Here is a 16028-nt window from a genome sequence, read left to right on the forward strand (position 1 = left end):
AAATAAAGTGGTGATCCTAACTGACCTAAGACAGGGAATTTTTACAAGGATTAAATGTCAGGAATTGTGAAAAACCGAGTTTAAATGTATTTGGCTAAGGAGTATGTAAACTTCAGACTTCAACTGTACGTACTGTGGGGTGCATACTTTATTAGTATCACTAGCCTACGTATGTGATGCCTGCCCTGGAGAAATTGAACCCATGACCTAGAGATGGGACGATAAACCAACCATACCGATCACTTATCGAAGCCATTTTGCTGATATCGTTCATTATGATGAGTAGCTGTCACGCCCTGGCTCTGGGGACGCTTGTATGTTGAGCCAGGGTGTGAGTTTTCATTTGTTTTCATTCTAGTATTGTGGTTCTATGTTGGCCAGTGTGGTTCTCAATCAGAGGCAACGAGTAGAAGATCCCACCAAGACTGGACCAAGCAGCGTGTCCAGGAGCCATCGCCAGGGAGATCTCTAGCGGATCTCCTTCGCCTCCTCGACTGGGTCAAGCCGTGTGAGGAAGAGAGGGGCTTGACTTGGAAGCAGAAGGGCGAAAGGCTGGCGAGAGATATGGAGACCTGGTCCACGGGTAGGAGAGAAGCCCAGAAAATGTTTAGGGGGGGGCTCACGGCGTGGACGACGGGGAAGCAGGAGGCCGCGATAGAGCGGTCCAGCGGGTTGGCAGAGGAGGCCGCCAGGTTACGGGGGCCACTGGTCACCAAGGGGAAGGAAAGTGTAGAGGCACGGCGAGAGGTGCTGGGGTGTGTTACCAGTCCGGTCCGGCCCGTTCCTGATCCCCGCGTGGGGCCAGTGGTGTGTGTCCCCAGTACGGTCCGGCCTGTTCCTGTTCCTCGCATCGAGCCTGTGGTGCGCGTCGCCAGCCCGGTCCGGCCTGTTCCTGCTCCCCGCATCGAGCCTATGGTGCGCGTCGCCAGCCCGGCCCGGCCTGTTCCTGCTCCCTGCACCAAGCCTATTGTGCGCGTCGCCAGCCCGGCCCGGCCTGTTCCTGCTCCCCGCACCAAGCCTCTGGTGCGCGTCGCCAGCCCGGCCAGGCCTGTCCTGCTCCCCGCACCAAGCCTGTGGTGCGCGTCGCCAGCCCGGCCCGGCCTGTTCCTGCTCCCCGCACCAAGCCTATTGTGCGCGTCGCCGGCCCAGCCCGGCCTGTTCCTGCTCCCCGCACCAAGCCTATGGTGCGCGTCGCCGGCCCGGCCTGTTCCTGTTCCCCGCACCAAGTCAGTGGTGCGCGTCGCCAGCCCGGCTCGGCCTGTTCCTGCTCCCCACACCAAGCCAGTGGTGTGCGTCGTCAGTCCGGCACAGCCCGTGCCTGTTCCACCGGTGCCTGGTCCGGTACCGGTCAGCTGCTCCACGTCGGAGCTAGAGCAATCCGCTCCACCAGTGTTCAGTCCAGCTCCGGCCAGCAGGGCCAGACCGGACCAGGGGTACTGTGGGGGGTTAGAGAGGGAGTGGGGATCATGCCCAGAGCCGGATCCGCCGCCAAGGCGGAGTGCCCACCCGGTCCCTCCCCTGTGGTGTTCTGTTGGCGCGGTCGGAGTCCGCGCCTTTGGGGGGGGGGGGGTACTGTCACGCCCTGGCTCTGGGGACGCTTGTATGTTGAGCCAGGGTGTGAGTTTTCATTTGTTTTCATTCTAGTATTGTGGTTCTATGTTGGCCAGTGTGGTTCTCAATCAGAGGCAACGAGTATCAGCTGTTGCTTGTTGTCTCTGATTGGGAACCATACTTAAGCAGCCAGTTTTCCCACAGTGTTTTTGGGATCTTGTTCCAGTGTGGTTTGTGTTAGACCGAGGACATCACGTTATCGTTTGTTGTTTTTGTTCGTGAAATCACTAATAAAAAAGCATGTTCGCATTCAACGCTGCGCCTTGGTCCTCTGTTCCCGACGATCGTGATAGTAGCCTATACTAGAGAAATGAAATAAGTTTGCTAAAATGGGTGATTGTGGTGACAATTGATGACCATCAAACTAATAGCAGTAGTTGCAAGGATAACAAAAAAAACTGTGGTCCACATTAATGTACTATAAACATATTGTTCTATTTATTGTTATCACATCAATTCAGGCAATTTATCGCGATATGGATTTTTTTCAATATCGCCCAGCTCTACCATGACCTTGCGTTGCCAGCCAGCGTCAGGCGCATTCATGTCCCAAATGGCACCCTATAATGCACTACTTTTGACCAGAGCCCTATGGCACTAATTAGGGAATAGGGTGCCATTCGAGTCACGCAGGATTGTGTGTACTGATGTGATGTCATGGCCTTCATTTGACATTTTCACACTAAGTTAGCCACTTCCTCTGACATGTACACTATGATGCCAAATGGCAAGGCACAAGCAGATCTATGACCGGACTTAGTACCAGAAAGTGATCACTGCGGGGTATGAACCCATGACCTTGGCATTACCAGCCAGCGCCACAGTCTTTCAGGACACCAGGTGTGTGTTAGCTGATCCGGTTTGACCTTTTCACACTATCTGATCCCCTTTTGGGCGTGAGAGAGAGTGAGACTCCCCTGTATTAAGGGATAAAGGATTGGACTAAACTATGCCCCCTTAGTCAAATACAAGCTTAAAGCACTTCTTAATTCTAATCTTATGTTGTGTGGATGCCAGCTAGTTTACTATACTGTATATTAGCATCAGAAACAGGTTTTAACTAGTATACGACTGCAGACATATGCAATACCTTGACTTTGTTGTCCTTAAGCCATTTTGCCACAACTTTGGAAGTATGCTTGGGGTCATTGTCCATTTGGAAGACCCATTTGCGACCAAGCTTTAACTTCCTGACTGATGTCTTGAGATGTTGCTTCAACATATCCACATAATTTCCCTTCCTCATGATGCCATCTATTTTGTGAAGTGCACCAGTCCCTCCTACAGCAAAGCACCCCCACAGCATGATTCTGCCACCCCCGTTCTTCACGTTTGGGATGGTGTTCTTCGGCTTGCAAGCGTCCCCCTTTTTCCTCCAAAAATAACGATGGTCATTATGGCCAAACAGTTCTATTTTTGTTTCATCAGACCAGAGGACATTTCTCCAAAAAGTACGATCTGTGTCCCCTTGTGCAGTTGCAAACCGTAGTCTGGCTTTTTTATGGCAGTTTTGGAGCAGTGGCTTTTCCTTGCTGAGCGGCCTTTCAGGTTATGTCGATTTAGGACTCGTTTTACTGTGGATATACAGTGAGGGAAAAAAGTATTTGATCCCCTGCTGATTTTGTACGTTTGCCCACTGACAAAGACATGATCAGTCTATAATTTTACTGGTAGGTTTATTTGAACAGTGAGAGACAGAATAACAACAAAAAAAATCCAGAAAAACGCATGTCAGAAATGTTAGACATTTATTTGCATTTTAATGAGGGAAATAAGTATTTGACCCCTCTGCAAAACATGACTTAGTACTTGGTGGCAAAACCCTTGTTGGCAATCACAGAGGTCAGACGTTTCTTGTAGTTGGCCACCAGGTTTGCACACATCTCAGGAGGGATTTTGTCCCACTCCTCTTTGCAGATCTTCTCCAAGTCATTAAGGTTTCGAGGCTGACGTTTGGCAACTCGAACCTTCAGCTCCCTCCACTGATTTTCTATGGGATTAAGGTCTGGAGACTGGCTATGCCACTCCAGGACCTTAATGTGCTTCTTCTTGAGCCACTCCTTTGTTGCCTTGGCCGTGTGTTTTGGGTCATTGTCATGCTGGAATACCCATCCACGACCCATTTTCAATGACCTGGCTGAGGGAAGGAGGTTCTCACCCAAGATTTGACGGTACATGGCCCCGTCCATCGTCCCTTTGATGCGGTGAAGTTGTCCTGTCCCATTAGCAGAAAAACAGCCCCAAAGCACAATGTTTCCACCTCCATGTTTGACGGTGGGGATGGTGTTCTTGGGGTCATAGGCAGCATTCCTCCTCCTCCAAACACGGCGAGTTGAGTTAATGCCAAAGAGCTCGATTTTGGTCTCATCTGACCACAAAACTTTCACCCAGTTCTCCTCCGAATCATTCAGATGTTCATTGGCAAACTTCAGACGGCCCTGTATATGTGCTTTCTTGAGCAGGGGGACCTTGCGGGCGCTGCAGGATTTCAGTCCTTCACGGCGTAGTGTGTTACCAATTGTTTTCTTGGTGACTATGGTCCCAGCTGCCTTGAGATCATTGACAAGATCCTCCCGTGTAGTTCTGGGCTGATTCCTCACCGTTCTCATGATCATTGCAACTCCACAAGGTGAGATCTTGCATGGAGCCCCAGGCAGAGGGAGATTGACAGTTATTTTGTGTTTCTTCCATTTAATCCATTCCGAATAATCGCACCAACTGTTGTCACCTTCTCACCAAGCTGCTTGGCGATGGTCTTGTAGCCCATTCCAGCCTTGTGTAGGTCTACAATCTTGTCCCTGACATCCTTGGAGAGCTCTTTGGTCTTGGCCATGGTGGAGAGTTTGGAATCTCATTGATTGATTGCTTCTGTGGACAGGTGTCTTTTATACAAGTAACAAACTGAGATTAGGAGCACTCCCTTTAAGAGTGTGCTCCTAATCTCAGCTCGTTACCTGTATAAAAGACACCTGGGAGCCAGAAATCTTTCTGATTGAGAGGGGGTCAAATACTTATTTCCCTCATTAAAATGTAAATCAATTTATAACATTTTTGACATGTGTTTTTCTGGATTTTTCTGTTGTTATTCTGTCTCTCACTGTTCAAATAAACCTACCATTAAAATTATAGACTGATAATTTATTTGTCAGTGGGCAAACGTACAAAATCAGCAGGGGATCAAATACTTTTTTACAAGTACCGGTTTCCTCCAGCATCTTCACAAGGTGCTTGGCTGTTGTTCTGGGATTGATTTGCACTTTTCGCACCAAAGTACGTTCATGTCTAGGAGACAGAACGCGTCTCCTTCCTGAGTGGTATGACGGCTGTGTGGTCCCATGATGTTTATACTTGCGTACTATTGTTTGTACAGATGAACGTGGTACCTTCAGGCATTTGGAAATTGCTACCAAGGATGAACCAGACTTGTGGAGGTCTACAATATTTTTTCTGAGGTCTTGGCTGATTTCTTTTGATTTTCCCATGATGTCAAGCAAAGAGGCACTGAGTTTGAAGGTATGCCTTGAAATATATCCACAGGTACACCTCCAATTGACTCAAATTATGTCAATTAGCCTATCAGAAGCTTCTAAAGCCATGACATCATTTTCTGGAATTTTCCAAGCTGTTTAAAGGCACAGTCAACTTAGTGTATGTAAAATTCTGACCCACTGGAATTGTGATACAGTGAATTATAAGTGAAATAATCTGTCTGTAAACAATTGTTGGAAAAATTACTTGTGTCATGCACAAAGTATATATCCTAACCGATTTGCCAAAACGATAGTTTTTTAACAATAAATGTGTGGAGTGGTTGAAAAACGAGTTTTAATGACTCCAACCTAAGTGTATGTAAACTTCCGACTTCAACTGTATGTTTTTTTAAAAGTCAGTAAATGAGGCTGAATGAACTGTTTCGCTGCCAGACAAGGCTCCGCCAATAGCCAGGTGTAGCAGTGGCAAAATGTTGGGACTGCTGTTGGGGGACAGCTTTATGTAGGCCCTAACAGTTTGTGGGCACCGTTTGTCACCTTTCTAGTGCAATTAATGTATTGTTTAGTATTGTGTTGTGTAGTGGCTTTGCTGGCATGCATCCCACATTTTTTTTGTTTTTGCCCCACCAAGATTTACATGCTAAAATCGCCACTGCCCCCATAGCACTCACTTCTGTCATCATGAAGTGCTTTGAGAGGCTAGTTAAGGATCATGTCACCTCTACCTTACCTGACACCCTAGACCCACTTCAATTTGCATACCGCCCCAATAGATCCACAGACGATGCAATCGCCATCACACTGCACACTGCCCTATCCCATCTGGATTATGTCGATATAGGACTCGTTTTACTGTGGATATAGATACTTTTGTACCGGTTTCCTCCAGCATCTTCACAAGGTTCTTTGCTGTTGTTCTGTGATTGATTTGTACTTCTCGCACCAAAGTACGTTAATCTCTAGGAGACAGAACGCGTCTCCTTCCTGAGCAGTATGACGGCTGTGTGGTCCCATGGTGTTTATACTTGCGTACTATTGATTGTACAGATGAACGTGGTACCTTCAGGCGTTTGAAATTGCTCCCAAGGATGAACCAGACTTGTGGAGGTCTACAATTTTTTTTCTGAGGTCTTGGCTGATTTCTTTGGGTTTTCCCATGATGTCAAGCAAAGAGTCACTGAGTTTGAAGGTAGGCCTTGAAATACATCCACAGGTACACCTACAATTGACTCAAATGATGTGAATTTGCCTATCAGAAGCTTCTAAAGCCATGACATCATTTTCTGGAATTTTCCTAGCTGTTTAAATGCACAGTCAACTTAGTGTATGTAAACTTCTGACCGACTGGAAAAACTAACAGGTCTGTGAGAGCCGGAATTCTTACTGGTTGGTAGGTGATCAAATACTTATGTCATGCAATAAAATTCAAATTAATTACTTAAAAATCATACAATGTGATTTTCTGGATTCCGTCTCTCACAGTTGAAGTGTACCTATGATAAAAATTACAGACCTCTACATGCTTTGTAAGTAGGAAAACCTGCAAAATCGGCAGTGAATCAAATACTTGTTCTCCCCACTGTATATATATATAGGTCATATGCACTCTGAAGCAGGTTCTCATGAAGAATTTGCCTGTATTTGGCTCCATTCATTGTTCCCTCTATCCTTACCAGTCTCCCAGTCCCTGCCGCTGAACAGCATCCCCATAGCATTATGCTGCCACCAACATGCTTCACGGTAGTGATGGTGTTAGAAGGGTGAAGGTTTTCTCCAGACATAGCGCTTTGCATTTATGCCCACTCCAATTTGCATACCGCCCCAACAGATCCACAGATGATGCAATCTCTATTGCACTCCACACTGCCCTTTCCCACCTGGACAAGAGGAACACCTACGTGAGAATGCTATTCATTGACTACAGCTCAGCATTCAACACCATAGTGCCCTCAAAGCTCATCACTAAGCTAAGGATCCTGGGACTAAACACCCCCCTCTGCAACTGGATCCTGGACTTCCTGACGGCCGCCCCCAGGTGGTAAGTGTAGGTAACAACACATCTGCCACACTGATCCTCAACACGGGGGCCACTCAGGGGTGCGTGCTCAGTCCCCTCCTGTACTCCCTGTTCACCCATGACGGCATGGCCAGGCACGATTCCAACACCATCATTAAGTTTGCTGACGACACAACAGTGGTAGGCCTGATCACAGACAACGATGAGACAGCCTATAGGGAGGAGGTCAGAAACCTGGCCGTGTGGTGCCAGGATAACAACCTCTCCCTCAACGTGACCAAGACAAAGGAGATGATTGTGGACTACAGGAAAAAAAAGAGGACTGAGCACGCCCCCATTCTCATCGACGGGGCTGTAGTGGAACAGGTTGAGAGCTTCAAGTTCCTTGGTGTCCACATCACCAACGAACTATCATGGTCCAAACACACCAAGACAGTCGTGAAGAGGGCACGACAAAGCCTATTCCCTCTCAGGAGACTGAAAATATTTGGCATGGGTCCTCAGATCCACAAAAAAATTATACAGCTGCACCATCGAGAGCATCCTGACTGGTTGCATCACCGCCTGGTATGGCAACTGCTCAGCCTCCGACCGCAAGGCACTACAGAGGGTAGTTCGTACGGCCCAGTACATCACTGGGGCCAAGCTTCCTGCCATCCAGGACCTCTATACCAGGCGGTGTCAGAGGAAGGCCCTCAAAATTGGCAAAGACTCCAGCCACCCTAGTCATAGACTGTTCTCTCTGCTACCGCACGGCAAGCGGTACCGGAGTGCCAAGTCTAGGTCCAAAATACTTCTCAACAGCTTCTACCCCCAAGCCATAAAACTCCTGAACAGCTAATCATGGCTACCCTAACTATTTGCACAACACTTTTTTGTTGTTGTTTTATTTTACTTTTTTTATTACAAAATAAATGCATTGTTTGTTAAGGGCTGTAAGTAAGCATTTCACTGTAATGTCTACACCTGTTGTATTCGGCGCATGTGGCCAATATAATTTGATTTGATTTGAAATAGTTAAAAAAATTAGTCTCATCAGACCACAGAATATTTTGCCTTATGCTCTCAGAGTCTTTTATGTGCCTTTTTGCAAACTCCAGACGTGCTGTCATGTGCTTTTTTTCTCAGGAGTGGCTTCAGTCTGGTGACTCTACCATAAAGCCCAGATTGGTGAAGTGCTGTAGAGACTGTTGTACTTCTGGCAGGGTCTCCCATCTCAGCCAACGAAGTCTGTAGTTCTGTCAGAGTGGTCATTGGGTTCTTGGTCACCTCCCTGACAAAGGTCCTTCTTACCTAGTGGCTCAGTTTGGTCGGATGGCCAGCTCTAGGCACTGTCTGTGTAGTAATATATATTTTTAATTTACCAATGATGGAGACCACTGTGCTCTTGGGAACTTTCAACACTCTAGAAATTGTTTTATACCCTTCCCCAGATATATGCCTCATCACAATTCTTCCTCTGAGATCTACAGACAGTTTCGTGGACTTCATGGTATAGTTTCTGCTCTGACATGCACTGTCAACTCTGGGACCTTATTTAGACAGGCGTGTTTCTTTCTAAATTATGTCCAAACATTTGCATTGGCCAAAGGTGGACTCCAATCAAGTTGTAGTGACATCTCAAAGATGATCAACATAAATGTGATGCACCTGAGCTCAATTTGGAGTGGCATAGCAAAGGGGTGTGAATACTTATGTAAATGAGATTTAATTTGCAATAAATGTGCAAACATTTCAAAAAACATGTTTTGATTTTGTCATGATGTGGTATTGTGTGTAGATGGGTGAAACAAACATTTATTTAATCAATTTGTATTCAGACTGTAACACAACAAAATGTGGAATAAGCCAAGGGGTATGAATACTTTCTGAAGTCACTTAATTCAGCACAGTTCAGCTCCTGAGCTATACTACCTGGCTAGGGTAGGTTATCATGATTCTTGATACATTCACTCCCCAGCCCTGTAGGCCTACTGTAGGTTAGATAGGTTTTCCAGCAAAGTGGATTGAGCCCCTGAGTACCTGCAGCCTGACAAAGTCTGTTTAGGTCCTGGGAAGTAATATACAACTGGATGCTCAACTGCTATGATCATCTCATTCTCTCTCTCTCTCTCTCTCTCTCTCTCTCTCTCTCTCTCTCTCTCTCTCTCTCTCTCTCTCTCTCTCTCTCTCTCTCTCTCTCTCTCTTGTTTTGTTTTCAATTATGTGTCTTTGACGAGGACAGCGTAGACAAGCTGTCAAGACCTCTCTGTTTTTGCCACGCAGGGTGTGAGGGAGACGTTAGCAATTAAAATAGGCCAAAATTGCTGCTTCCTGGTTTCCCCATCCTCTCTGAGTCCCGCAGGAGTATGTTGCTTAATACATGTGCTCTCTCTCTCTCTCTCTCTCTCTCGCTGTGTGTAATCAAACACACAGTGACGCATACAGTAACGCTAACAGAACGAATAAAGAGAATGCAGTGGTAAGTAGCGAGAGGGAGCAGAGCACTAAGACTGTGAGACAAGCAGCCATCCTTTGTGCTAGCTCAGCTGGCTAATTTTAGCCTTCCCTTGTCCTGCCACTGAATCTCCCCACTGATGAGTTGGATCACTGAGATCCTATCAGTCTGTATTTGGACTCCTTTCTCTCTCTTCCTCTCTTTTCTGTTCTGCTTCCTAGCATGGCCTGCCTTGTCCTTGGCATGGAGAGGGATGGATGTACAGCATGAGAGGGAGGGAAGGCTCAGATGGGTCCTGTTAAGGACGGAGCAGTGTAACAAAACCTTCAGCTAGAAATGTTGTGTCCACTTGGCACAGCGCTCATGACAACACCTGATTGGCACAGGGCCTGAGTGACTGTGACAGGGTGGATGTCCAATCACATTCCCTCACAGACAGGGGCGTGATGATTACATGTTTGTGACAGGTCCTGGAAGGTCAATGACAGGGTCATTGGCAAAAGAGAGTTTATCTTGGCTGTGTGTGTGTGTGTGTGTGTGTTTGTGACATATCCTATGAGGTCAATGGAACTGCTATTGGCAGTAGAGCTCCAATATGTCTTGGATTCAATACATCCACATGCTATTTATTCAGTACATCATGGAGTCATCATGAAGTAGCATATAAAGGGTAGGGCAGAACTTTGAGTGGGAGAGTGGGGAAGTGACAATCATAATATGGGAACTCAGGGGTGCGTGCTAAGCCACTGCTTAATCAAATCAAATTGTATCGGTCACATACACACATTCAGCAGATGTTATTGCAGGTGTAGCAAAATGCTTTTTTCCCAACAGCTAAGTTAAGTATAACTATAAGAAATCTAAGATGTGTCAAATAAATCATATCCAGCTCAGGGCTCCAGCTATGCATTTGATTTGCTAACTTGCTAGCTACAGTAAGTGGCTAGATGTCAAGATCAAGCTTCTTGGTTACAGCAAAGACATTCAATCCCCTCCTGAATCAACATCTCTGTTGCCTAAATTGTTTTATGTGTCAAAAAAAACACGCCCGCGGTAATACCCTATACCCCGGTATGGTACAGAAACAGTATGACGGTATGATAATCTGGATACCGCCCAACCCTAACACACACACACACACACACACACACACACACACATACACACACACACACCCTCTCCCTCACCCTGGCCCAGCTGGTTTCTCCAGACTGCCTTTATGCTGACCAAGCTTATTTTATGACACAACAACAGCGCTGATTACCAAATAATCATTGGGTTCTCTTTTGGGCTCTCTTGATTTGGCCTACAGATGTAGGACCTTAATTTGAGCCAGTTTCCTACAGCATAATTATTTTTGAATTATTATATGTGGATTATAATGAATGGACATTTTTTGTAGGGATTTATAAATTTTTTGTAAGGGAAAATCAACTCTGAAAGTGACGATTAGGGTACATGTGATTGTCCCATTTTAATATGTCATGCCCGGGTCAGTGTTGTCATATAGTTTCAGTATTTACTACGTATTGCAGGGTTGGGGTCAATTCCAGTCAATTCCAGAAGTAAACCAAATTCAAGTTTAACTTTCTTCATTGAAAGCATTGAAGATAATTACAATTGGAATTTCAGTATACTTCCTGAATTGACTGGAATTTTAATGAAATTGACCCCAACCCTGATGTGTTGGTCTCTACAGATGTAGGATCTTAATTTGATCACCCTAGTGCAGGAGGTTTAACCACCTAGAGTCGATGTCCGCTCCCCCACTTACATAAATAGCATAATACAAAAATCCCCATATAAAATGTCAGTTTAAGCTAGAGATAGAGATACCACCGCATCCACCGATGTCGCAATTCCACATCTGCAGTGAAAGGTGACAGAGCTAGAGCGGTGTTTGTCAGACGATGAGACATCCCGAAAATTGGTCTTCTCACAAAATTGTCTGTAGCATACGAACGGTTTGGCCTACAAAACCGTTTTGCCCCTGGCTTAGACAGGGCGTAGACTGTAATGGGTTAAAAAGGCTTCTGAAGTTTGTAATTTCAGACTAAAATTTCCTTTATGAAAATTGTATCAAACCCTACAAAAATGTCCATTAATTATAATCCACATAATAATTCCCATATCCTGTTGCTCAAATTAAGATCCTAAATCTGTAGCTGTGAATGGAATTTTTATGCAAGTTGTCTTCTCTAATGTGTTGCTCGCTCAGTAGTTATTCAACAATCATGACAATGGAATTAACAATAAGACTGTCGTGTTATATCATTTCAGATACCTTGACTTTCTAATAACAGTGAGAAGGAGGTGCAAATGTTCTGCAAGGGGCAAAACCTTACTGGTTGTTGCTTGAATATCTAGAATTACATTAGCATTCAACAGTATTCCAACTAGCTATTCATCCACCCCAGGGCAATAATTTAGAAAAACTGCCCAGAAACAAAAGGTCACCATTTCTGTCACGATCGTCGAACAGAGATGAGGACCAAGGCGCAGCGTTGCAGGCAAACATACTCTTTATTAGAGACACGATCAAAAACAACCAAACGAAAACGTGACAGTTCACGGTCTAACACAACAGACTAGAAACAAGATCCCACAAACTCTGTGGGGAAACAGGCTGCTAAAGTATGGTTCTCAATCAGAGACAACAAGCAACAGCTGAATCACGTTGCCTCTGATTGAGAACCACACTGGCCAACATAGAACAACAATACTAGAAAGAAACCTAGAACAAAACACATAGACTTTACACACCCTGGCTCAACATATTAGAGTCCCCAGAGCCAGGGCGTGACAGTACCCCCCCCTAAAGGCGCGGACTCCGACCGCGCCCACCAAATACCACAGGGGAGGGACCGGGTGGGCACTCCGCTTAGGCGGCGGATCCGGCTCCGGGCCTGATCCCCGCTCCCTCTCCAACCCCCCAAAGTACCCCTGGTCCGGTCTGGCCCCGCTGGCCGGAGCTGGACTGCACACTGGTGGAGCGGATTGCTCTAGCTCCGGCGTGAAGCATCTGACCGGTGCCGGACCAGCCACCGGTGGAACAGGCACGGGCTGTGCCGGACTGACGACGCACACCACTGGCTTGGTGTGGGGAGCAGGAGCGGGCCGAGCCGGGCTGACGAAACGCACCACTGACTTGGTGCGGGGAGCAGGAGCGGGCCGGACCGGGCTGACGATGCGCACCACTGACTTGGTGCGGGGAGCAGGAACGGGCCGTGCCGGGCTGACAAAGCGCACCACTGACTTGGTGCGGGGAGCAGGAACGGGCCGTGCCGGGCTGACGAAGCGCACCACTGACTTGGTGCGGGGAGCAGGAACGGGCCGAGCTGGGCTGACGAAACGCACCACTGACTTGGTGCGGGGAGCAGGAATGGGCCGGACCGGGCTGACGACGCGCACCACTGACTTGGTGCGGGGAGCAGGAACGGGCCGGACAGGGCTGACGAAACGCACCACTGACTTGGTGCGGGGAGCAGGAATGGGCCGGACTGGGCTGGCGACGCGCACCACAGACTTGGTGCGGGGAGCAGGAACAGGCCGGGCCGAGCTGGCGACGCGCACCGTAGACTTGGTGCGAGTGGCAGGAACAGGCCGGACCGTACTGGGAACACACACCACTGGCCCTACGTGGGGATCAGGAACAGGCCGGACCGGACTGGCAACACACGCCAGTACCTCTCGCCGTGCCTCTACATCCTCCTTCCCCCTGGTGACCAGTGATTCCCGTAACCTGGCGGCCTCCTGCTGCCCCGTCGTCCACGGCGTTAGCCCCCCCCTAAAAAATGTATGGGCTTCACTCCTACCCGTGGACCAGGTCTCCATGCTTCTCGCCAGCCTTTCGCCCTTCTGCCTCCACGTCAAGCCCCTCTCTTCCTCACATGGCTTGACCCAGTCGAGGAGGCGAAGGAGATCCGCTAGAGATCTCTCAGGCGCTGGCTCCTGGACTTGCTGCTTGGTCCAGTCTTGGTGGGATCTTCTGTCACGATCGTCGAACAGAGATGAGGACCAAGGCGCAGCGTTGCAGGCAAACATACTCTTTATTAGAGACACGATCAAAAACAACCAAACGAAAACGTGACAGTTCACGGTCTAACACAACAGACTAGAAACAAGATCCCACAAACTCTGTGGGGAAACAGGCTGCTAAAGTATGGTTCTTAATCAGAGACAACAAGCAACAGCTGAATCATGTTGCCTCTGATTGAGAACCACACTGGCCAACATAGAACAACAATACTAGAAAGAAACCTAGAACAAAACACATAGACTTTACACACCCTGGCTCAACATATTAGAGTCCCCAGAGCCAGGGCGTGACAATTTCTCAACTGCCTGTGGATTTTGTTGAGCATAAAATTAACTTCTTAATCTGCCATTGCAGTGTTCTGAAACCATACCATAAGAACCCATTAAAACTCCATTAAATGCATGCATTAGTGACTTTTAAAGCAGTTTTTGGACAAAATAAATCCTATCATCTTAAAAATAGATAACAATGACCTCATCAACCCCTCAGATTGGGTCCTTCATTTTGTGCGGGAGGAGGGATAAGGCAGTTGAGTTTTACATTTTTTACATGGTTTATCGTGTGAAACTGGAACTGTGAATTTTCAGATTTTTTGGAGTACAGTAATTGGCGCTTTGGCCAAAATGGGTAATGGAATAATGAGCCAGGAGAGAAATAATGGGTTTCCTATGCAAACGAGAACTCAGCTGAATTAGCAGTAAGAGTGGAACTCATAGAAGTGTGAGGAGATTCTCTTTTGTTCAGATCCAATGTCAGCCAACCCTTTTCTCCAGACCTGTTCAGTCACCCTGTAGATTCAGTCGCCCTGGTTCGCTCTGATTAAGCAACATTATCATTATCGTGTCTCTGTCTCTAGATCTGTCTCTGGATCTCTATCTCCCTCGTTCTCTCTCTCGTTCTCTCTGTCTGCTCCTGTCGCCACGGTTAAATCCAGTTTATTTGGAAGAGATGATATGGGTATTAGTAAAGCATGTACAGTGTGGATCGGGGTTCAACCTTACTGTAACTCCAAAAAACATTTTAAAAGGAAAATGCTTTATGGGTTCATTTAATATCACAGATCTGACTGGAAGTGTTAAACTGGAAGTGTTAAAATCGTGAACTCACCATTACTGTTAAGTTTAAATAAACGGTTGTTTGATTGTCACAAGGTTTGAAATGTGGTATTATTGTGGCTAGTGCATTGGCTTGGCTATGCCCTCCTCTGAACTTATACCCCCTGCGTACAGCAACCTTGAATCTTTTGCCATTTCACTGTGGTCTGTTTGCTTTGGATGATGTCCATGATAAATAATGAATACCCCAACATCTGTGAATTACACTGAGCTTTTACACCGTGTTGTAAAGTGATTGAAATTCTCCTGTGGCCAAAATGGCTGCGGCTCTCCTCTCTACTACTGGTTTTAAAATTATATTTTTTTCTAACCACGATTTGAAATATTTTCTGGACTGTTGAAAGGGTGCTCAGTCTTAGGAATGTAAAACTGAAAAACTGAGCTTAAGGTTAGTAACTTAATTCCCTTCAATAATGGGTAATAATGTTGCGTTTCGGAGCAATCATCTTTGTCAGAGAACTAATATTTGGATCCTTGTATCTAAACATAGTTTTTTCCCCCTTCTCTTGTCTTTGTCTCCAGATCTTCCATATGACCTACGACCTGGCCAGTGCTGTGGTAAGAATATTTAATCTGATAGGGATGATGCTACTGCTCTGCCACTGGGACGGTTGTCTACAGTTCCTGGTCCCCCTCCTACAAGATTTCCCCCAAGATTGCTGGGTGTCGCTAAACGGTATGGTTGTAAGTATTATACCCTACATCTTGTTTGTAAATTTATTTTTTCTTTCATAGTTGGAAATGTTAAAACATTGGTACCAGTTGGTATCCCTTTAAAGGGTAGGTAGCATAAACATAACCACATGTAACATATGGATTTGCATTAGTATACACATCAAAAGTCCGAATGCAAAGTTACACAGCACTTTTCAATTTTTTGAGTTATTACATAAAACCGATCACAATTCCGAAAAATGCCAGAAAATGTTTTTGCGGGGTGTGATGTTATATGGAGGACCCGGCAAGCCAGCTTATTCCCTATTATGTAATGTCCAACAGAAATAACTTCAAATGTGGGAGTGCCCTGCAGTTAAATACTTCTGGGTTAAATAAATTTTGAAGTGCATGAATATAAATATTAAATGCTTTGCATCTATTATGTTACTTAAAGATGATAGCTCCTTAAATCTCTCAATCAATCAGAGACGATTACTGCTGGCAGGCAGCACTGCCACAAAAAAAGATGTTGGCTCTTAGATGGCAATCACCTCACTCTCTCCCAATTCGTTCCTATGAGAAGTTATAACGTTAGAATTATCGACAGCGAGAAGGAATGGTGCTAGTCAAGCAACAATTGAGGCCTGGACAAATATACTTG

At 46.3% G+C, this 16028-nt stretch overlaps 1 protein-coding gene across 1 annotated transcript in view; it reads left to right on the top strand.

The window, feature by feature from the left end:
* LOC311127735 (potassium/sodium hyperpolarization-activated cyclic nucleotide-gated channel 1-like) overlaps positions 1-16028 on the top strand; it is a gene marked incomplete at both ends in the record, with an annotated part of 218702 nt that overhangs the window by 82268 nt on the left and 120406 nt on the right. The window contains one exon of the mRNA XM_084159603.1: positions 15233-15394. Within this exon, the coding sequence (XP_084015729.1) occupies positions 15233-15394 (162 nt within the window). The remainder of the gene's footprint in view (positions 1-15232; positions 15395-16028) is intronic.

The sequence above is a fragment of the Coregonus lavaretus genome (assembly GCF_964263955.1).
Source record: "Coregonus lavaretus genome assembly, chromosome: 4".
Classification (NCBI taxonomy): domain Eukaryota; kingdom Metazoa; phylum Chordata; class Actinopteri; order Salmoniformes; family Salmonidae; genus Coregonus; species Coregonus lavaretus.